Source organism: Poecilia latipinna, unplaced genomic scaffold (genome assembly GCF_001443285.1).
Source record: "Poecilia latipinna isolate Pla-1442-1.1 unplaced genomic scaffold, P_latipinna-1.0 Scaffold2182, whole genome shotgun sequence".
In the NCBI taxonomy this organism is placed as follows: domain Eukaryota; kingdom Metazoa; phylum Chordata; class Actinopteri; order Cyprinodontiformes; family Poeciliidae; genus Poecilia; species Poecilia latipinna.
The window spans coordinates 57,680-81,243 of record NW_015114798.1 but is presented as its reverse complement, the minus strand read 5'-3'; the positions used below and the strand labels follow the sequence as shown (position 1 = coordinate 81,243).

At 41.2% G+C, this 23,564-nt stretch overlaps 2 protein-coding genes across 4 annotated transcripts; one reads left to right on the top strand and one right to left on the bottom strand.

Annotated features, from left to right (window-relative positions):
- Positions 1-1,520: 1,520 nt before the first annotated feature.
- scg3 (secretogranin III) lies at positions 1,521-14,135 on the top strand. 2 transcript variants are annotated; one of them, XM_015017740.1, is made up of 12 exons: positions 1,521-2,010; positions 2,552-2,604; positions 2,787-2,829; positions 2,963-3,190; positions 4,484-4,626; positions 4,961-5,104; positions 5,197-5,422; positions 5,743-5,859; positions 8,733-8,816; positions 9,753-9,863; positions 10,897-10,986; positions 13,861-14,135. In XM_015017740.1, the coding sequence occupies exons 1-12, from the start codon at positions 1,908-1,910 to the stop codon at positions 13,977-13,979; spliced, it is 1,461 nt and encodes a 486-aa protein (XP_014873226.1). In that variant the 5' UTR covers positions 1,521-1,907; the 3' UTR covers positions 13,980-14,135. The 2 variants fall into 2 exon arrangements, with proteins under 2 accessions (XP_014873226.1, XP_014873227.1); XM_015017741.1 differs by having other exon boundaries at positions 1,522-2,010; positions 2,963-3,178.
- An 821-nt stretch (positions 14,136-14,956) lies between these two features.
- On the bottom strand, positions 14,957-19,637 carry lysmd2 (LysM, putative peptidoglycan-binding, domain containing 2). Of its 2 annotated transcripts, none has more exons than XM_015017742.1 (3): positions 19,149-19,635; positions 18,015-18,373; positions 14,957-15,577 (listed from the first exon to the last, which is right to left on the bottom strand). In XM_015017742.1, exons 1-3 carry the CDS (start codon positions 19,395-19,397, stop codon positions 15,526-15,528), a joined length of 660 nt encoding a protein of 219 aa, XP_014873228.1. In that variant the 5' UTR covers positions 19,398-19,635; the 3' UTR covers positions 14,957-15,525. The 2 variants fall into 2 exon arrangements, with proteins under 2 accessions (XP_014873228.1, XP_014873229.1); XM_015017743.1 differs by lacking the exon at positions 14,957-15,577 and adding an exon at positions 15,591-16,018 and having other exon boundaries at positions 19,149-19,637.
- Positions 19,638-23,564: the final 3,927 nt, after the last annotated feature.

The following is a 23,564-nucleotide window of genomic DNA, read 5'->3' as shown; positions in this document are numbered from 1 at the left end:
CCCTCTACTGGGTCCAGGGTCTTCATCTGCTTCCCAAAGGAGGCATCCTAACCAGATGGATGCCTAAACCACCTCGACTGGCTCCGAAGGAGAAAGGGTAAGGCTGTAAACACCAGCCTTTAGCAGGCAGGGTGTCCTTATCTTATCTTTTGTTCATGGAGCAAAACAGTGTTTCATTGTTTTTTGTTTTTTGTTTTTATTTAAGTGCATTTAAATCACTGAGACAGATGCAAATGACCATATGAACATTTTTAATGAACACCTTTCACCCAATTACCACCGAAGATAGGCACCAATGCAGGGGTAAATGGATAAAAACAATGGATAAGTGGAGGGATTTTTAGTAGCGTGTCCCGATGTTTTCATATGACTTTGTGATTATTGTGTGAACGCCACCCTGCAATGGACTGGCGACCCGTCCAGGGTGTACCCCGCCTCGCCTGGGTGTAAGAAAATGGATGGATGGGATGGATGTGAGAACACCAACTCTTGGGAGCCCCCTGTTGACTCGGTTTGCTTATCCCTCTAGCTGACTGCACACTTTAATTGAGTTTAAAATAAAAATAAATAAATAAAAATAAAAACAGTCAGGTCCTTGTACTGTACTCTTGTTCTATTTTGGCCCTCCTTGGTAAAAGTGATACTAACTTTTTTTTTAATGTTTATGATAAAATGTCCAAGATCAAAATATTAAATACAACTTCTTTTAAACACTCCTGGTAATATATCAGATTATATTATTCATGTAATCATTTTCCGCAACATATAAAAGAAGAAGAAGGGAGAGAAAAAAAAAGAATAATTCAAGTTACAATTGTTGAGAGGCGCAGCTTTAGGTTACGGAAACCGACCAGATGATATGATGTGCGACAGCCCCTGCAAAATGACATCAAATGAGACAAAGTTATTAAAGTAAAGCAGCCATAAAACTGATTTACTTTATGTTTCTCTTTGCTTATGTGGCTAATTACATTTGTTATTGACCGTTCAGTGGAAGATCTACAAACATGACGCAGATTGTGGGTGACGCACGAAATGGGCGTTTTCTTTTTTTTTTTTTTCCTGGTCAAACGCTGCAAAAAATGTTTCACTCAAGTAATTGGATTTAGATGGGTGCTGTTGGAAAATGGAAAGACAGTTTGTTTGCTAACAGTTACCTGCAGCATAGCAACCTGATAAATATGCTTTATAATTGTGGTATTGCTGATTTCAGAAGGTTTAAAAAGCAAGGAACGTGTTTGATGGCGCAAATTAGTAAATTGAACTTCTGAACGTGATTTGCGGATTTTTTTTTTCTGTTTGTTTGTTTTTTTCTGAATAGTGATTCCAATGCCTCGCGTTTTAGATCTAAATCTGAAAATAGGTTAACAAATAATATTCATAATGCAGCCAGGAGAGAGAGAGAGAGAGAGAGCGAGTGAAACTTGCGCACTTCTTGCAGTGTTCATCCCCTCCTTCTCCTTTGTCTCCCCCACATCTCCTCCCCCTTCCTCTCTGATGAGGGGGCAGGTCTTTTTGTAGTGGGCTGTATTACTGCCTTGGCAGGTGATGCTGCAGCTCACACGGGGCTGGAACAGCCTCCTTGCTTATCTGCATTTAATTAGACAGGTGACCTGCTTTCAGCACCACCGTGCGTCAACAGCTCCGGCAGCGCACATCTCTCTCTTTTTTTTTTTTTTCTCCAGCCTTTACCCGCCCGGTGCGTCTATAGGCAGACAGAGCGGCTTCATCCCCATCAAGACGCGGCACCTGGTTCTGGAGCTGTCCAAGCATTCAGCACTTCTTCCTTTTTTTTGTTTGTTTGTTTGCTTTTTTTTTGTTCCTCAGGAAAAGAGATTCCCCCACCAGACTCACTCACGCCGATAGGAACTGGTTTCCTGCGCGCTCCGTGATAGATTATTCCAAGGATGGCGTCAAAACGCGTTGGCCTTTTCGTGCTTCTCCAGCTCGTTGTTCTGAATGTAGTGAGCCAGACATCTGCCTTCCCCACACCTACAGCCTCAGCGGATGGTGAGTTCGCGGGAACTGGGGCACCGTTTGATTGACAGAAATGTGCGCAGTCGTTTTTAAGATTTGCATAAAACTTCCCAAAAGTACAACGAAACGCTAAATGGAGCGCATAAAGAAGGATAAATAATAAAAAAAAATGTTATAAATTGTGTTTGGTCTGCTGTTTTATTTGCCTTGCCTGTTTTGTAGTCTAAATTCAAATTAAATATACTTGTCGTGTAACCCTCAGAGCTGAGCTCCGTGCAACTCGGTGGCGGAGGCTGGTGTTTTTAATGCGCCCGGTCGCTTTAGGCCGCTTGTGGTCTATTTTCGCCACAGTTTAATCTTTTGTTTGATAATCCGATTAAGCTCTGCCTTTGGTGGAGAGCTCGGAGGGCAGAAACCCAGCAGATCACATCAATCTGAAAGGTCAATTTTCACCGAAGCAACTTTAAATTATATCTCAAGTGAATTAAAGTTCGTAATTAAATCACCTGTACGGCTAATGTATTCTGCTTTCGGCCACCAGTTTGATCCCCTAAAGCCGGTGATTTCGTTGCAGATAAAACTGTGTACAACAGACAGCTGACAGAAGAGAGACCTTTGCAGGAACAGGTTGGTGACGTCCCCTATTGTCTCAACACACCCCACACAGCTAATTTTCTTCTTTTAATATCCGGCCAAATGTGTTTTATGGTCACTTTTCAAACAACGCCTGGGTCCCCCCCTTATCCCTACAAACATTAATTATCAGGCCTCATATCCCGTGTGACAATCAATTGTTTGTCCTTGCCCAGATTGCAGAGGCCGACAGCGTGAAGGCTGCGGTGCAGTCAGCAGGTAAGAGGACACCTCATTGCCAATCAATTGATGGCTCTGTTTCCGCCTGCTGTGCAGATTCAGGTTGCAGCAGCCTTTCCAGTAATGGAGCCATCGTCTGCGCCCTTATTGTTTGCTTCTCCTTCCTTGACAGAGAGCAAACAACCCGCGACCTCCAAGGACGCGGAACCAGAGCAAGGCGACGACTTCACCATGCTCAAGTCTCTGGCCGACGGCCAGAAATCGAAAGAGGCCCCGGAAGGGCCGGTGAAGAAGGGGGATCATCAGTACGTCCCCGACGAATCCGATTCGACGAAGAGCAGACGTCTGGCTGACGACTACGACTCCACCAAGCACGGGATGGACTACGGCAAGTACCAGGGTATACGCCCGCTCGACATGCACTTCGCACTGATTCTTCTGTTCCTTCCATCCATCAAAACGCAGAAGGGAGCGCTTCCCATTAAAACAATGACGCACTTGTGTCTGTAAGTCACTGACACAAGTCTCCGGTCTGCGTCCTTTGTCTTGGTTTTTGTTTTGTTCTTTTTTTTCCCACCCTCATGAAGGACAGACCCGTAACGCGGGCTGCTGCCTCTATCCGTTTGCTGGCAGGCCACCAGGCAGACATTTTAAGAAAAGAGTAGACTGAGGAGACACGTGGGTATAATGGAGTTGAGCCGCAGCAGAAAGAAAGCAGTCAAGAGACAGGAGGACACGTGAATCCAGCAGAAACAGATTATCCTCTTCCTCCTCCTCGACTCCGATGTGGTGAAAGCTGATGCTCTGTCTTCCACTACTTTGCAGGATGCTTTCATCGCTCATATAGAAAAAAAAATAGAACATCTTTTTTAACTACTGCGCGTTTTTAAAAATGTTTCGACATATGAATATTTAATATAAACTGTGACAACACAGATAACTCACAGTGAGTATTATAAATGAAGAGAAAAATGTTTTAGTTTGTTTCTTTAATGAGTCTACATGCATGTTTGTATAGCTTCAGTTATATGTTTAGTTTTTTTTTTTTTTGCTTAAGGAGTCAACCAATTTCAATTTTTGTTGCTTAAGTGCAAATGAATGACTTTCTGATTAGGCATCAATATGCAAATATTTCCTAAGAAAATAAGTTATATTTATGGCATTCACATTTTTTCACATCACTTCACATTTAGCATTTCAAGGGGGCCCACATTTACTGCAATCTGACCTTTGAAGCCCTCTTAGAGGTCAGGTGACTGGAAGTCAAACCACGGAGCAGCATCGCTTCCTCTGCTCCTGCATTTCGACCCAGCAGGGACACAAACCTTTTGTTTCTTCTCCCCCACTTCCAGATTACGCTCTATACGCTTACATTTGGCAAGCTCAGCAGTCAAGATCTTTTCAAAGTGAGCCAAAAATAGATGGAAGGAACCGTATCACTCATGATTCAACCTGCACACATGGACAAAAATAATCTGGCACTGCTCCTCGTTTTTCACTCGGTTTTGGACCTCAGGAAGCAGCCGGCACCGTTATGCAAGTGTCAGACTGTCGCAGTTGCACATTTGTCGCTCGGGATTGCTGTGACACGCCGAATATGAGGAACGCTTTTTTTTTTTTTTGTTAGTGTGTAAAGAAAGTAATTCTGCTCCGTGAGGCTGAAAGCAATGACATCGACCGTCTCTCTTCACAGATGACCCAGAAAGCTTCCGGCAGGTTGACGGCACCCCGCTGACTGCCGAGGATATCGTTCAGAAGATTGCCAACAAAATATACGAGGAGGACGACAGAGGGGTGTTCGACAGGATCGTCTCCAAGCTGCTCAAACTGGGGCTGGTAAGCACCGAGCTCAGCCTCGCCCTCTGAAACTCGTGTTGAGTTGAGCCCCAGCGGGTCGCTTGACATTTTCCCCCTGCGGGGGGCTCGCTCCCCCTCCCTCTGCACAGTCTCTACCGTCACTATAGCAGATGAAGATATGTGTAAATTGCATTTATTGTTCCACGAGTTCAGATGTGAATTAGTTTTTTGTCACTCGATGGACAGCTTTTCTTTTCCCCCCCCCCCCTCTCCCTGTTGAACTGAGGTCACCGATCAATAATCTGGACTCTATCATCACAAACTTGCTGTTATTGTCTGATTCCTTTTTTTCTTTTTTCTTCTTTTCCTGTAGATCACTGAAAACCAGGCAGATACTCTGGAATACCAGGTGGCCGAGGCGCTCCAGGATCTCATCACCAAAAATGCGAAGAATAATGAAATCGAGGACATGGACCAGGAGTCTAGGGGAGAGCAGGACAACCTGGGTTCAGACAAGGTACGGCGGGAGACAAAAAATGTCATAGTCATGGTAACAGCTGCTAGGATCTAAAATCTGCCGTTTTTTTTTTTTTTTTTTTTTTCTCTCAGGATGCATGGGAGACACCCAGGCGGCGTTACGATGAAGAAGACGATGACGAAGTAGCCAACAACGACGACGAGATTGCGGACGAGGTGGACAGGGATGCGGAGGAAGACGTGGACAACAGCTGGGACAAAGAGAAAGAGGAGGGCAACGAGGTGAACCCTGAAGACGGGCTCCAGGACCTGCAGTACTTCCCAAACTTCTACCGGCTGCTCAAAAGCCTCGATTCAGGTGAAAACTCAAATCCTCCTCACAGAAGATTATTTTATTTTAGTCAGAAGAGGATGAGTCAGGGCTTTTCCCCCCCTCCACATTTGTTTGAACACAGAAAAGGAAGTGTGGATGATAAAACCACCCACCCACACACGCACGCACGCGCGCACACACACACACGCACACACACACACCCACACACACACACAGGCACTCCAGTGATCTCATTATCGACACTCCAGTTACGAAGAATTCAGCGGTCAAACGTTTCAGGACCATTTCCATCCATCCGTACGTCCGTCCTCATTTTCTACTGGCTCTCTGCTTTGTTTCTCCAGAGCAAGACGCTCAGGAAAGAGAAACCCTGATCACCATCATGAAGACGCTGATCGATTTTGTGAAGATGATGGTGAAGTATGGCACCATCACTCCTGAGGAGGGAGTTTCATATCTCGGTAAGACGTTGAAAACGATAATTTGGAGGTTTAAATTTTAAGGTACTTCATCAGGTTGCTGAATCACTATTCCAGGTAAATGCTTTAGGCTTTGAATGAACAGGTTTTATTGCTCATGTGGTCGATGTGGAGCTCAGTTTTCGTGGGACATTTTCAAAGTTATTCACCACCAAGACTGTTTGTGCTACTTTTTAAAGTGCATAACATGAAAAGAGAGTAATTACAGCTTAGCTTAGTTAAAACCATCCATCCATCATCTTTTCCATAAATATGATGCTTTGTGTTTAACATTGATTTTGAAGCATCAAGAAATCTTTTCAGCAGTTTTTCATGAGGGCGTTAAGCCCAGGGCGGCATGCCATCGGGGGCAGCATGCCAAAAACAACAGGGCAATTTAGCTGTTAGTTGTGTCCCAAATTTGTTTCCTATTGTCTATTTGCACATCATGAAGCCAATGAGGAAAAAATACAATATTTTCACCTCTTTTGATTGGCAGGTTATTTAAAAATTAACTCAAACATTTGGGGTTGTGTGAAAAATCTCTCTCTACAGATATATATACATATACATACATATATATGTATGTAATGATGTAACAACTTTGTTGCTTTTTTGACATGGGGCTTACAGCAAGAAGAAGGATTTCAGATTTAGACTTTAATCCATCCAGTGTGCATCCATTTTATCCATGTCTGTTTTTTTTTTGTTTTTTTTTCTGTGTGCTGTTGGTCTGAAGCAGTCGAGCGTAAAGCCAGTGAGGGCAGATAATAAATGTCAGGGGGCTTCCAGTATGACCAGACTGGTTGCGATGTGGGCATCAGTAGCCGGTGGAAAGGTCAGCCACCTTTCACAGACAGCACAGCCGTCATCTCTACGTCCGCCTCGGGAAATCCCGAACCCATCCGGTCCTCTCTCTGTGACGTAATCCTTCCCTCAGTTCAAATCAGCATCCAGTCGAAAAGAGAAATTTAAACTTAAAATTAGCTATAAAAAGAGAGAGAGAGAGAGAAGTTTTGATTAAATGATTTACTCTTTTCCTGCCTTAAATTATATTAATTTCATCTCACAATATGAGTAGGAGAAAAAAAATGAGGTTCAATATGTATATATCGAATTTCTTATTAATTTTTAATTTAATGAATTGATTTTAATTGAATTTATTTACTTCATTTCATTTTGTTTTTTAATTTCATCCATAAATATAATATATCTTATAGTTCATATAGGTTTTTTCTTTTTTTTAATTTAAAACATAAATAACTTGGCAGCCATGTTTCCCCTTCACTTCTACTGTTGACATGAATGAGATAAAAACAAATTTAGCTCCAAGTTTGTCGTCCGCTAAGGTTTGACCTGCTGCGTTTAGCCTTTAGACGGATTATTCAATTCTCCTTCAGATGACCGTTCCCAACAGATGGCCATTACTGTCTCAAACTGCTGCCACGTTAGCTGCTACACACCGCCACCGAGTGTAATATACCATTAGAAAAGACGCAGGTCTCCGTGGCAACCGTCCCCCAGCATTCTCCTAGTCCAGGTTATATAGCAAGACACAGAAATGGATTTCCTCCATCTCCTAGCGACATGCACACGCCCTTCCTCCTCCTCTCTCTCTCTCTTTCTCCCCTGAACTGGTTGTGATGTTCCAGTGAATCACAGCAGGTTCACCACTGAGTACTCAGGGCTGCCAATCATCTCTAATCTGGCAGCGGGTGATGCTCGCTTGCTTCAAGATGCAGCCAGAGAGTGAGCGATATGCAGAGGCAGGAAGCACGGGAAGGGAGGAAAAAAAAAGAGTGGCTTATTCTGTGCTTATGTGTGTCTCCAGGTGTGAGGAGGTGGACGGTGTACATAGAAAGAGCAGAGGAAAGTGGGCTGATTAGATAGTAAGGAGTAGAAAACACAAGAGAGGAAATCGGAAAACATTTCAACGCCGAGCCTTGTCATACCCTCTGTTTGATCTGTGAAATAAAAAGATTCCTCAGGGTTCTGGACCCGATCAGAAAAACCAAACTATGCCTCTGCTCTCATCTGCATTTTGTCCTCCAAGCTTATAATATTACTTAAAGCAGCTCAGGTGGTAACAAACAGTTTCTAACCAGCAGATATTTCTGCTCACGTCAAGAGGAAATCAATAAACACCGCAAAGGTTCTCGGAGCTATTTAAAGCGCAAAGTGCTTTAATCTGTCTGTTAACTATTTATGCAAAGCTTTTAAATGATGAATTAGAAAACTGACGGGAAATCAACACAGACGATGTGTTTTTAGCTGCATTTATCCCCAGAACATCTGCTTCCTTTATCTTTACGTGTAATGTTTCCCTCCTCCTGTCCTGTCCAGCCACATGATCTGTGTTTGTCTCCTCGTTTCATAATCTCTCTGCAAACACATAATATCCCACCCCCCCCGGCCCCCGGTAACACGTACAACACGACTTGAGGATTACGTGATGAATTCATGCAGAAATGTAAACATTTAGAAAACAAACGGCAGCATTTGGTGATGTTAAACAGGTCCAGCACACATACAGATAATTAAACCACACATAAATTATTCCCATAAAGGCTTTTTCTTTTTTTTTTCACTCTGGTTGAGATTGCTAATTAAGCCACTGGAAATGAGAATGGAGGAGGGTAAAAAAAAAGGAAACACAATGTTATGTTTATTACTGTCGTCATGCTCCTGAGCCTCGTATTCGTTAATGAGAGCGAGGCTTTCTCTCATGATAATAACCCTCTGAGTCACACAGGAACAGCGTGAGACGCCGAAATGGTCAACGGGTGTCCATTCATCGTCCGCAGAGAGAACCGACTGACCGCACTGGACCGACGAGATCTGAAAGTAAATGTTTGTCCTCTTCTGTCCACCTGCAGAGAACCTGGACGCCATGATCGCCATGCAGACAAAGAACAAGCTCGGAAAGTCCCTCGTGGTCCCGGACATTTCGGGTCTCACCGGTAACGTTTATTTTTTTCTCTTGAATGCGTCAAACATTCTTCAGAGTGATATCTTTTAGGCAGTGTGATGAAGACAGTGGCTGGACTGAAAGTTTGAAAATAACCAGTTTTTGTTACTGAAAACTAACAGAATTCAAAAAAAGGTGCATAAAAAGACCTTTGTAACTTTATCCTAAAAACTTGTAGTTAAGTAAATTGGCCCAGACTGGATATATATTAAAAAAAATTATAATTGTTTGGGAAAAAATGGCAAATTGTCCTTTTCTTTGGTCAGAAAAGAATTATGTAGAAATAATCTACATAGTTAGATCACTTCTTTGGCTAAACACTTTCAAAATGGCTCATCAGTAACCTGCAATAAAGTAAAGTTGTTTTCCGTTTCACCTGTTTTTTATACTTTGCCTTCCATGTCTAGTTACACCTTTGATTGAAATGTTAAGCTTAGAATAGATCATTTTATTGCACAATATCAATCCAATCTTTAAGTATATTTGCTCAAGGATTTGAGCACAGGTCCTTGAAATAAAAAGAAAATAGCTAAGCAATTAAACCTGCCTTTATGCAACAATTAAAAACTTTAAATGAACTGGAATAAATCAGGCTGAACAATAAGGCCAGTTCATTTTGCCAACACAGACAATGACGCGAGAAGTTTAAAACATTTCCAAAGTTCTTTCCCCCCCCCGCAGTAGATAATTATTGCACTGCAATAAGATTACTTTAACTCAACTTTATGTTGGTATCAAAAATGCAAAAGAAGAATGAATCACTTCGGGGAGCGTTATTTGAAAGGCTACTGAAGGACGGAAGCAACTAGCTTCTTGCAAATCAGATTTAAAAAAAAGAGTCAAATTACAGATGTCCAATTTACTGAACAACCACAAAGTGTTTCCGCCAAGAATTTGAACCATTTTTGTGTTTTTATTCTGCTTTTAGGGAAAAACTTTGACGAAGACGACAACACCAAATCCGAGACTGCCAAGATGCAGAAGGAGTACGAGAACCTGAAGGACTCGACCAAAGAGGAGCAGCCGTCAACTGAGACCAGTCAGTCCACAGGGAAACCCTGACGACCGCCACACACACGCGTAGCATTTTGTTCTACGTAGCCAAACTCTTTCACAGTTTCAACATTTTTCTTCATTTCATGAATGACAATGTCCGGCCTCGTCCTTAGCACTCTTTGTGTTTTTTGTTGTTTTTTGTTTGTTTTTTTTTTTTGCTCAAATCACAATTTTATTGTTTTTTTTTGTATGCTTTGATTTTGTCCCCCTCATCTCTCAAATAAATATATAATTTTCCAACAACAACAAAAACACAACAAATCCTCACCACTTCACTTCAATTAAGCAAATTATCATACTCAGTCTACCACAAAATTGGTTTCAGTGCAGTGGAAACCAGTTCAGACATTTTGTTTTTCACAGCGGAGCTCCTGGGAAATAAACAACGCTCCGCAGTTCAGGCCAATCATAATTGAGCCCCTGCTCGTCTCTGAACTAGGCCAGTCCAATAACAGGCACCAGAAAAGCTTGTCACAGCCTCGTCTAGTGCGTGTCCTGGCAGACTACGCACACGGCACGTCAATACAATCCACATTTCCACCCAGACAGGAACAGATAAACAAAGAACAAAATAAAACACAGACTGGGGTTGTCAGGCTCATCAATTACTAAATAGAAAACTGATTGGCTGGTTTTAAAGTCTGCAGTGACTTGGCCTATTTAAGTTTTATCAAAAAAAAAAAAGAGAGAAAACATCTATATTAATGCACATTTGATCTATGACTAAATTAAGAGTATAACTCTGTATATATTACATTCATCTGGGGAGGCTTGCTTTTTGAAGCCGTCCTTGCAGCCGTTGTGTTTTCTGTGGGAAAAAAAACAAAGCATGAGGGTTACATTTTTCAAGTTATGATTAATTTATAAATCTACTACTTGGCTGTTTTACTAACTGGTAAAATGAAGGTCCTTGCAAGTTTCACAGTCTTGGCAAACAAGAAAATGTCTTCCAGGAATAATAGTGCGTCAGCGAGGGAAATGTCTCACCTCTGTTCTCCGTTTCTTTGAAAACCCAGATCAGCCGGGCAAATCGGAGACCTACCTGGAGGCCATCAGGAAGAACATCGAGTGGCTGAAGAAGCACAACAAAGAAGACGGCAAAAATGGTGAGGCGTTTTTTTCATTACAGCAAAGTTGATGATGCAATCTGAGTCCTGATTCCTTCATCTTGCTGGCTGGAGGTTACACGAGTTTGCTGATGTGACACACAGAAAAAGGCCCTTATTTCCAAATCACTGCTTCTTCATTCTTCAAAAACTGCCACGTCTGGGGCGTAGGAAAACCGGTGACCCTTGTTGTCCCCTATTTGCATTTTAAAGGAGCGTGGCATATTAAAATAAATGCTTCACTCCAGATCTCATCAATATGGATCATCCCTAATCATGCCATCCTAATTGCTCCAGAAACAGCTGCTTGCTCGCGGACAAAACACTTGAATCTGCTTCGTTAAAACACCAAACATACAGTAGCTGAAACGCAAGGGTGTTGTTCTCTGATACTTTCAGCTTTGGCCTGCAGAGCGGTAAAAACTCTTGTAGCGTCTCCGGCGAGGCCGGATACAGTCGGACGTCACCGTGTGGCAAAATCAATGGCCTGCACTGCTTAATTAGGCAGAGGGGAATGAATCGCTAATGAGTTCTCACCATTCAGATCTATGCGTGGCAGTCGAGCTCAGCATGATATCCCAGACAAGAAAACAAAAGTTCAGGCTCCGCGAGATTTATCCGCACCGTTCGTTTTATTTGTGCCGATCTGATCCGAGCTCAACAACAAGGATAAGAAAGTGAAGACAGAGGGATTACGGATTAAAACCAAGTTTGACCCAGATTCTGGCTTCCCTTCCTGAACACAGGAGAAATAAAACGACAACAAGAAGAAAAAAAAACTAGGGACTCTTGAAAGTGCAGTGCTGATGGAGGAGAGGGGACATGGGAGGCCAGATCAGCAGGGATGTTTTGTTGGGCGCTCATCTTTAACCTTGCCCTAGATAGGACACTTCATTAGCATTCAGGAGTGTGCGACGGTTGTCCGGGACAACTGGGGGTTCCCCGTCTTCTTGCCAGTGAACCGAGACATACAGATAATGGTGTAAGAAGAGGCGCACACGGACAAAATGTGTCCAATCACCCAATTTCCCCATGATCAGGCTCCATTTAGGACTAAAATAAAGCAGCATGAGGGTGTCCATTTGTGGCTCATTTCGTAGCACACTGAACTCCTCTTTGAAGCCCTCGTCCTTGTTCTTTTTTTAGGAGAGATCAAAGCCTTCGCGGCTGAAAACAGTGTCATAGAAACAGAACGGGATCCGAGCCATTCGTTGTGTTTACTCTACCAGAAGCCTCCATTAGGACGATCTCAGCAGCCCATTTGTGTGTGTTAATGAGTTCATGTAAGTCCGTCCACACGCCGGTGCGTACGCCTACGCTCTGTAAAGATTAGCCAGAGGAGCAGATGGACACACACGGAAACATCCTGGCTTTTGCCACTTGGCCCTGGTGACGGCGACTGACGCCGCGTCTAATCGCTTTCTTTTGATCTTTTCCACGCAAGTGGCTCAAACCGTAAAGCGCTGCAACGATCCGCCCCGCTGCAAATGCTGGGAGGTCGCAGTGTGTGACCTTTTGGTCGTTCTCTATCCATCCGCTACTGGTTTAGTTGGAGTCTATGGACCTACATTGGGGCCATAAAGTTTGTTCAAAAGAAAAACTATTTCAAACTGAAACGAAAGTATTTGAAATGGAAAAATTAACTCAAACTAAAGATTTGAAACTGAAAAGATATATGTTTTGAAGTTGAAAAGAAAAGGATGGGAAACTGATTTTTTTTTCTCACTGATCATTTCATCTGAAACAAACTGAAAACAAATCATACTTTAGTAGGGCTTAATACATTTAAAAAACATGTTGCAGCACGTGATTAAGATCTGCAAAAATTCTTTATATGTACTTTTTTTTATTGCAGTGGAATAATCTCACACTGAGAAATATAATCCCCACATCTATCTAGAACAAATGTTGGCACCTGTATTGTTAATGTCTTACCAATAAGGTAAAATAGGGTTCCAGTCTTCTTTTATACTCTTTTGCACTGTTGGAGCAGAAAAGGGAACTTTGAACATTTACTTTGCATAATCCCTCCACATCATCCAGTCTAATAGATTTTCTATATACTTCAGGTCCACAGACTGAAGAATCATTTCTGCGCTGATTTGGCCGCCTGCTTTGGTCGATGTCTTGTTGAAACAACAAATGAAACCCAGTTTGTAAGGTTTCACTTTAATATTTTCAGGTATTTCACAGTTTGTGCCCTCCAGCAAGAATTCCCAGGGCATTTTGAAGTCCACAACATCACAGATTTTCTACCATACTTAACAGTGGGCATAAGGTGCTTTAATTTACATTCGTCTTCGTTTCACACCAAAGCCGCCTGCAGTGTCATTTATCAGAAAGTTCAACCTTTGGCCACATTTTGCTTGCAGGAACCTTTTCCATGCTCTGTTTCCACAATATTCACAAGAGTTAAATTATGTCACCTGGGTAACGGCTGTTCAAACACGCCATTAAACTGCGACTACAAAGCTCACATTGTAGTTATAGTTGCACTAATGGAAACACGACGACATTTAGACACTTTGAGACACCAGGTCAGTTTAGAGCTGATGTTGGATGCTGTGTTTATAATGATTCATATTATTGGGATTTTCTCCCATACCTAAATAGATGTAAGGAAATTAAATGTTATTTTTTTCCTAAATAATCATATTTTAGCATGAATGCGAATAAAATTATCTATCGTCTTGCAGCATGACCTTCTCATTAGACGGCTGCAAATCTGGCATCAGACAAACATCCTTTGACCCTAATCCTCCTTGGAGCTTGTTTGGGTGTGGCGTCTCAAGGGTTCCCCCTACCATCCTTAATGAGCCTGCTGTGAACGTCAGATTATAAACCGCCCTCATGTGCTGCTTCTCGTCCCTCCAGATTATGACCTGTCCAAGCTGAAGGATTTCATGGACCAGCAAGTCGACTCGTATATCGAGAAAGGAATCATCGCCAAAGACGAAGGAGACACCATAAAGAGGATCTACAGCAGCCTGTGACAAGATAATCCGTCCCAAGTCCGTCACTAAGATCTCCTACAAGAACACAGACTCTCTCAAATGATTTTAAATCATATGATAAATTACCGACAGTATAATCAAAACCCAGTTTCCCAGATGTTCCAAAAATGAACCAGAATTTAAATTCAGTCTCAACTAAATTGAAATTTGCACCCGAAAACGGAAGACAGCTAGCTGAAATCCTTTCATGAGGAACCTGAGTACTTTGTCGCATCACACAGTGAAGCCTGTGAATGTTAGAACCGCATTGCAACAATAAATCCACAGATATCAAATTATACTAATGTGTAAACCTCTTAGTTAGCCATACTTATCTTATTTTCCAGCGCATATGTGAGATCTCATGTATTCCTGCTTTTTTATTTTACCATAATTATGTTTGTGACGTCATGATGTCCGTGCGCCTTGTTGCTACCTTTTCTTTTTCCTGTTCTGCTGTAATCCACCTGGAGCCCGCTAGGGGGAGGTGTCGCAGTCAGTAATTCTCTCTGCATGTCTCTACTATGTGTTTTACGTCTCCATCAATGTAGAGGCAGATAGAAGTATTTTTAAATGTAAATATTTGTGGATTTTTTTCCTAAAGTTGTAAAAGCAAATAAAACATTGCCTTTTCTTTATATGTGGTCTGCATTGTGCTTGACTACGAAGCACCTGATGAAAGAAAAATATATCAAATGTTTAGTTTTTTTTAATTGAGCCTTTAATAGAATCCTTTAAAGTTTACAGAATAGCTCATTATTATAAACATCGCATTTTTGTATCATAATGTATCACGGTTATTGCAACAAGCTTCAACACAAACAACCAATATAATCTTTAAACTGACTGTAAGCAAATCGTGCGTTTCTCGACCTGTCTTGTGTAAATCCAAGTTTTTTTGGAGGCCTAAACCAAACGTAAAATCCATCTGCACCTCGAGATAAAACAAAACAAAAAACACACTCGACATGTCGTGGTATGGCTTAAATACATATTTATTTATTTCCGCAAATACAACCAAAGTTTAAAAGCACAATAAAACAGCTGTTACAGACATGTTGTCCACACACATAAATAATGCATTCACACTTCAAAAATAGAACTCTCTGCACTCTTTTTCCGACACAAAACAAAGACTTTGATGAGACAAATGTGTTCAAAAGGCTTGAGTCCATCCATCACCTCACTTTAGCAGGATTTTGCTCACGCGGGGAGAAAACACTGATGAGAAAAGCTTTAGCTTTCCAATGATTGGTTTCTTCTGAGAATATTTTTATTTTATCATTTTTAAAAAAAAACATCGGGGGCTTTTACGGTGCCTAATCTCAACGCGTCATGTCTCCCTGTGAGGACGAATGCGGCTGGTGTGCTTTGTACAGCAGCTTTGCGTGAATACGCTCAGAAAGCAGACAAAACAGTAAAAAAAAAAAAAAGAAAGAGAATTAATAAAACAAATAATTACAGTTTAATAAATAAGAAGGCAAACATGACACTTGTTCAGCAAGGTAAACTGAAACAGATGAGGTTGTGTTTATGGTCGCGTCCTCTAAAGCTCGTGGTATGACGTTTTGGGGGTCGTGTCGTCTTCCTCGTTGCTCCTGAAAACAGACAGACAGATGTGATCAGAGGTTTAAGCACAACACAACAACGTGAACTCATGTCTTTCTTTCTTTAGTTTTAAGTCAGTGCGAGTGTTTGAATAACAGGCAAATTACCATTTATGAAAGAGCCATTTCAAAATATGCATGCATGTCGTGTGGCAAGTTGAAAACGACAACTGAAAGAAAGCCTCAAAGCTGAAGTATATAACTTTTATGAACAATGTTTTCTTTTTTCTACATATTCGTTCAAACTGTGACTATGCTGCGACAGTATAACATGAGACAGATAATCAAAGGAGAGGGTGTGAGCAGCACATACACAAGGGTGACTGACAGTGCGAAGACCCTCCTCCTGGCTCTGATTGGCTGTTTCTGACCGAGACCCGTGCAGAAGGATGCAGAGGAGCTCATTTTCTTCCACAGATTATCTGCCTCATACTAAACAGTCACAACACAGAGACAGTTTTAACAAATACAAAAAAATTATTTATAAAATTTACATATGGCAACTTTGAGAAAACCCTTTAGCAGTTTGCCACCAGCCATGTTTGATCACATGGCCAGTTTTGCTCTTGATTCCCAGAGTTGACAGAAAGATTTTCCTTCAAATTCTGACACACGAACTACATTGTGTTGCTGTAACATATGAAACATATTAAAGTCTGCGTTTGTAATGTGACAAAGTCTGAAAAGTTCAAAGAGCATGAATACTTTTACAGGGGAGCTGATTTGCTGTCTGTGTCTTCATCACAATCTTTCCTCAGAAACACCAATGGCCACGGCCCAAAGAGTTGCGAGTCCGTTAAGATAATCCCTGCTAGAAACTGCAGTTCAGACTCTTATCTGAGCTTAGTGTGCGATTGCCAGAAGTCCCAGTCAGCGCGTAAGAAAAGTAAAATGTCATCAGAAAAAGGAAGGCCAGCAAATAAGGCTCTGTGCTGCAGCAGCCAGATGCCTTGTTATGCAACTGCCAGGTACTTAGCAGGAGATTTAGCCTTGGCGTGTTGAGACAGAGAGGGCCGCTCAGCTACAAAGCTGCTCTCGCTCATGTCAGCTTCATAGTGGACTGAGTCACACTGCATACTTTATTTCCACTTCTGCCTCACTCAAAGCGGTTCTGTCGGGCTATTATCGTTGGAACGCAGCGCTTCCTCTAAAACAGCAGCGCCGTTTCTCACCCCGGCGTTCGGGTTGTTGCTCCGGGTTTTGCTGTCTAACGAGTAAACGAGCTTTTAGCCTCTGTGTGTTTGGGCAAACAGAGGCGTGCGTCGTTGTTTCCACACCAATCCAAGGGCAAACACGCGCCCACACTGCATCCCTGTTTAACTTTCCTGTTTTAATAAAATAAAACCATAAACCTCAGATTAACTCGGGGAGGAATAGCAGTGATAGCTGCTTCTTCCTTCATGACAGACTATTCTGCAAAATCAACTTTCTTTTGGACCCGATGGGAAGCTTTTGAAACACTAAAGCTGTAGTTTGTTAACCACTTACTTCATTATTTTTACTTTTTGTTCCTGTGCTGCATTAACAGGAAGTCCAAATACTGTGCCAAACAGAAAAACTGTGTATTCTAATATTTATATAATAAAAAAACAACTTTTAATCTAATCATCTAATATTTACTTTTAAGATTTTTTTTCATTCTTTGACAGGAAAAAACTGTTCTCATATATAGTGGATTTCAATATCAGCAGTTTTTTTTTTTTTTTCTGGAACATGACTCCAAATTATTTGCAGAAAATCTACATATTATTAGCTAATTTTTTTGTAGTATATCTAAAATATTTGAAGCAAAAATTCAGGACAGGAAGCTGACAAACCTAGGCACTGATATGCATTGCCGCCATTTGCAAAGTAGCCAAACCAGAAGCGCCATTCGTGTTTCTTGGTGCTGATTGGCTGAGATAAGAAAAACTTCTGCGGCAATGCCAAGACATTTCCCACTGTGCGTATTAATGTTATAAGCGTTTGTAGAGGACGTGTGAAGCATTTGTGGATCTTGGCTTTTCTTGGGCAGCTGATAAAAGTTTTATGTTCTGTTGTAGAAACAACACATTTTCTACTGAGCCAACAAGTTCCCCAAATAACAGCTCCATGTCGGCTCATCGGACCAGAACAAGGCTCCTACAGGGATGGGGCCAAAATAGGAGGGTTTCCACCAACACTGGCTTTGCCTGCAGTACTTGAACATTTGCCAGCCTTTATCACACCAAGAAGAACTGGTTTGTCGCAATTAGCGTTTCACGAAGCAATACTCAGTCAACAGTAACGCCTTAGACAAACAATCTGATGTGAACAGGTCAGATTTGGACGGTTAGAGAGGACGTGATTCGCTGTAAAACAGAACCCGGAGCTCCTACAGTGAGGCCTGAAACTGTGACGACTCACATCAAAGCAGCTGCTGCACCGTGAGGGGAGGAGGGCGACTCACCTTACTTCCTCTTCCTTCAGTCTCTGTGCAGCCTGCTTTGACTGTTTGATTTGCAAATCCAGTCTGTGCAAGAAGTCTTTGGCTGACAGCTCCTCAGGCTGAGGCTGAGGCTGAGGCTGGGGGGCGCTGGAGTTCTCGGGAGGCAGCGACGAGGAGGGCGAGGGTCCCTCGATGTCCTGCGTCATAACGTGGGGTACGTGTGCATCCTGGTTTGCCGTCTCCCCGTCACCGTCAGGAGACTCCAGAGACAGTCCGTTAAAAATGGAGCGCTTCTCTGACACCACGGGGATGTTGAGGCTGTTCCTCAAGAAGATGCAGTCGTTGCTGAACAGCTTGTTGGCTCGTTTGATTTGCTCCATCTGCAATATGAGAGTGAAAAAAAACACACAAAAAAAACAAAAAAAAAACAATGTTTGGGTTCAGGTTTTTAATAGTGATGCTTAAAACAACATCTGGTGAACTGAATCAGGCAATATTTCCTTGATTATTGGGTTAGGAACTACAATGTCAGTTTTCCCCTGAATGCATCAAAACAGAACACCCAAAATTTTCTTCAGTCTTTGACTAACTTTTTTTCTGAGCTAGAGACATTTGCTTTGTTGTATACACAACTGGATTGAATTATTAAATAAAACTAAATTTGCACAAATAAGAATAGGAGTTCCAACTAAAACTTAAATTGTCCCTTCAAATGCAGGTTTAAAGGGAAAGAAGAAAAATTATCTGCCTTGTTTGTTCTGAATGTGAACATCTCTCTCTGCAGGTCAGCTGAGAGCTGGCACAAACACAGAAACTAAGTGTAAAAACTAAGGTCGCGTTCACACCAACTGAGTGGAAACTACAACCGCGGTAGAACTTCCTGTGGGAAAAAGTGCTAAAAAATGCACCTAACCACAGCTGCCAACCTGAGTGCAGAGGGGCTTTACGTAGGACTTTTCTGAGCTCATACTGTTGTGCACTGATGACTTTAAATTGGTGAATTTGGTGAATAGACACACACTAGATACAAGAGCTCAGGCGTACTTATTTCAAAGTGATGCTGTGGCTGGTTGCTGTTTTTGTGTCAGGCGGTTATAATTACCATCATGTTTAGTTACTGTGATCAACATGAACGCAGCAGGGCAGCAGCCTTACCGTCACACCGTATTTGAGAGCAATCCCCTGCAGAGTATCACTGTCTGTAACCCGATGCTCTATGTATTTCTCCCCCAGGGATGCAGTGACGCTGGCTGTACTTCCGTACGAACGGATCTTGGTCCGGGCCAGGCTCTGGGACAGTTCGCTTTCGGACTCGGAACCCGACCTGGACCGCGGGAAAATGGGCTGGGCAAGTCGACCTCCTCCTCCATCCCGCATCGGCAGGACGGGAGAGAACTCCGCCATCTTCTCTCCTGAATAAATAAAGAGGGCAGATACCTCTGTTTGTCGTCACGCCCTGGGTGTCTCTCTGCAGCCGAACTACAGCGTAGGTTTAGGCGGCAGGAAGAGCTCCATCCCGGGTCGCTTTGGGCACGTCCACCCTGGGGAAAAGATGCATGTTTAGGGGGAGACAGCCTCACCGCTCCCCTCTCGCGTAGATCCGCTACGTTGATCGTTGTACGTCCAGAGGGAAAGTCGAACTTCCGGTTAGACTTTCAAAATAGTTGTCAGATCGTGATCAGAAAAATTACATGTACCCATAGTATTTCTAACAATTACATGATTTCTAATATATTTATTTATTTATTATATATTAGAAATAATAAATAAAGACGTATCTTCCCTTAAAGATAAGTCAACTTATCTTTTAAGGGAGGGAACTACATATATATATATATATATATATATATATATATATATATATATATATATATATATATATATATATATATATATATATAATTTATGTTTTTAACTCTTTTTAATATCTTAAAACATCACAACATATTCGGTCACCATGTGATATAGCTAAAGCCAGTTTACTTTGAGACCATAAAAACACAAATAAAAAGGACCTGAATAGTTACGAATAGTTCTATTTTCACGCTGTGTGGAAAGGCTTCGCAGGTCTTTGTGATGACTCCCCTCCTGTCTGGGAAATGTGACTCCTGTAATTTGACCAGACACTGTGAAACTAAATGAGTTAACAGGCATGTGATAGAAACTATGTATTTTTCTCCTCCTAACATGGCTAACAAATGATAAACTGGATTTTTCCAAGATGGAAAGTCATCATAGAGTCTCCTAAATAAGGAAGTGACTGTTTATGTACTGGTTTAGAATTTCCAGTATTCGCTCTAATCATGCTGACATCGACTAAACAAACCAAATAAATTTACAGATATTCACTGATGTATGTTGACAAGCTACTCAGAAATATGTGTGTTTCCACAATAGTAAATTGTAACTTGATCCAATAACAGACAAAATAGCACAAACACAAAGACAAAAACTGACCCTAGAGTGAGAAACAAGCGAGTTTGATTGATTTTATAGAAAACATGTCTCCAGTATCTTGAACTTTCCTTGTGACATTACAGCAATGACAAGAAAATATTAAGCATTACACTTAATTAATTCGGTTGTAGGATGAGGGTTTTGATGTAAATTTGTGATCATATTCCAAATTGGTGGAGTACATTAGTCTGATGTTTGCATGGTGGTAAGGAAGCACTGCTTGGGTCTTATGTCTGATCAGAAAGTGGTTCCTTTTTATTTGTTTGTTTCCTTTTTTTTCCCCAACGTGTCTTGCCTCTGCAGTCCAGGCATACCATATGAAGAAGCTGGTTGCTTATATTTGCCAGGGCATGTTGTCCTTTGCAAAAAGAGTATCTGCGGACGATATCCAAATTGTGTGACCGACTTTATTAAATAGAGGATGCCTCTGGTATCCAAGCAGAAACCAGTATGACCTTCAGCCTTCAGGATTTTGAATCTTTAAACGTGTGTGTGAATGAGCGCTTGTGGGTGTGTGAAAAGGGGTCTGTTTGTCATATAGTTCAAGAGACAGTTATCCCAGATACTGACCTAATGCACGTAACATTTTGAATTCAATGAAAGTATATATATATAAAATAATAATTTTTCTCCAAGTTTTCTGCCATTTAACAAATAGAACTACTTTGGTCATTCTAACTAAGCTAAAACAAGAGCAGTTTGCTCTGGTTTGACTTCAGACAATGAGAGAAAAATGTATTTGTCTTTTCTTTCAGTGTATGTAAATATCTGGTTTCAACTGTATGTCATAACCTCTTTGAATTGAAGCATATTAGAAGGTGAATTTGATAAAACTTGGCTGCACTGTTTGACACTAAAATCATGCAGTTATAGTTTTATCTGCATTGATAATCACAGCTAATGAAAAGATTCACCATCTACTTCTACGATTACTTCCAACCTCAGTGTGAAATAAAACATAGTTCTTTTTTTTTTTTAAATTGGTTGTTAGTCAGCAAGTTTTGTTTTTGTCAGGCAGCGTCTTCTGACCTAGATTTCAGGACTACATATCATCTGGATGCTTTGACAATTTGACAGGTAATGCAATTTGGCAAACTACAAATAGGACAAAACTCCATTATGTGATTCCAATCTGGGATCCTGTGAAAAACAGAGACCTTCTAATCATGTATTCATTACTGGACGGACAGTGAGTGGAAATTGTCATGGCCACCTGCCACTGCCGTCTGTGCAGTCTGTATTGTTACTGGTTATTCAGTGGGCCGAGTGGTGGAAAGCTCTCTGACGTTGTTTGGTTTGTTAGGGAACTTTGTTCATTTATTAAAACACGCAAAAGGGCTTTGCTGTATTAACCACCGATGGGTAAAAAAAAAAACAAAAAAAAAAACAAGGGCTCTAAATGTGGCATCAATAAGAGACAGCATGTTCTGTGAGAGAAACACAAAGGCTGCAGGTGACTCTCTGAGACGAACAGGATGTGCAGAGGTGAAACTTGATCCAGCGTGGAGCAAAAGTGGAGAAGCACTAAGTGGATTCATGATCTTTGAATGCTTTATTGATTCAATCAGCGCCTCTCCAGGCCATACATGGAGCTGTGCTTGTCTCGCTGCATGACATTTTAAAATGGAAATCAGGTCATTAAACATGTGCAAGGGAACAGAGACGGACCAGGAAGTGAGGAGCGTGGCGCATTAATTAATCATGAAGCTTTCAATATGACATGACACTTTTTTTTTTTTAAATCAATTCTGCATTCATGTAATATTTGTTTCCCCTTCTTTAGTCGTGGCTAATTTCTTCTGGGGATGGTCTGTTTAGCATTATGTGGAAAGGACGACAGCACGCAACAGAAAGCCACTTACACAACTCCATCCCGTCTCTATGCTGTAAAAATAACAAGGGAAACAGCTCTCTCCCTTAGATGGACCAGAAGGAACAGTTTGTCTCTCATGTTGTAACCATGATAACAATCAGCCTCCTGATCCAAGTCCACCTCCAGCTTTATAGGAGAGAGGATACGGAGGACCGTGCCAATTCACTCCTACCCGTGGTTTATAGTTAGGAAGGCTCCAGGCCAAAAGAAGTTTAGCCTTTCGAGACCTTATTTCCTTTCATAATTTGTCAACCAAATTAATAGTTTAAAAATCTGAGAGCATTTCTGTACAACAACAGAGCCTGTTTAAAATAGTTGATTCATAACATATTTATTTACTATTCATAGGTGAACTTAGACGTCTTTGCAAAGCCATAATATACACAGATGCAATTCTGGACGTCTTCAAGGTTTGATCCAACGTGAACTAGAGCAGTGGAAAATTTGTTTTATTCTGACCCCTGCTGGAAATATTTGGTGTTGCAGCTCAATCGTTTGAGCAAACTTTATTTATGTGGTACTTTTCATACAAACTACGACAAAAACTGGTTAGTAGATTAAAAATACAACAGAATGATGCTTAATGGTGATGGACATGATATAACTTTAAATGCAATGAAACACCATCTTTACTTCACAAGAAAGCGCCGCAGATTAAAAAATGAGACAGATGTATGTTTTCTACAACACAAACATAAAATAAGCCAACTAAATAAGAACAGTAAAGAATGCATTAACTATAGACTGATAAGTGGAACAATTTTAAAGAAGAAAAAGTAAAAAATAGTCATAACTAAATAATTCAAAGCTAAAATTGCTGAATTTGAGGCTGCTAATGTGCCTCAAAACCAAATTTAAAAAAAAGAATTGTAAGTTAATACCTTGAATATAAATATAAGAACGTCCCCACCCAAACTAAAATAAAGGCTACATTACACAGACATGTTTCCAATTTACTATCTATGGGTTCATGAACCACGACGGACTTAAGAGTTTTGAAAACAAGTAAAATTCATTTAAAATTCAATTTTTAAAAAAAGGCGTAATAAATCTTTAATTTAAAGATTTTAAAATTTGTCAGAAATTTGTGCTGGTAGGTTTTTGCTGAAAATCAGGCAACTGGATTTTGGAGCCTGAATATTTCCTCCAGCAGATGGCGGACGTTAGTTACTGATCTTAAAGTAGAGCATTTAGGTTTTACATTGGCGTTTCTCTTTTTCTAACGTTATCTTCGCTCTTGA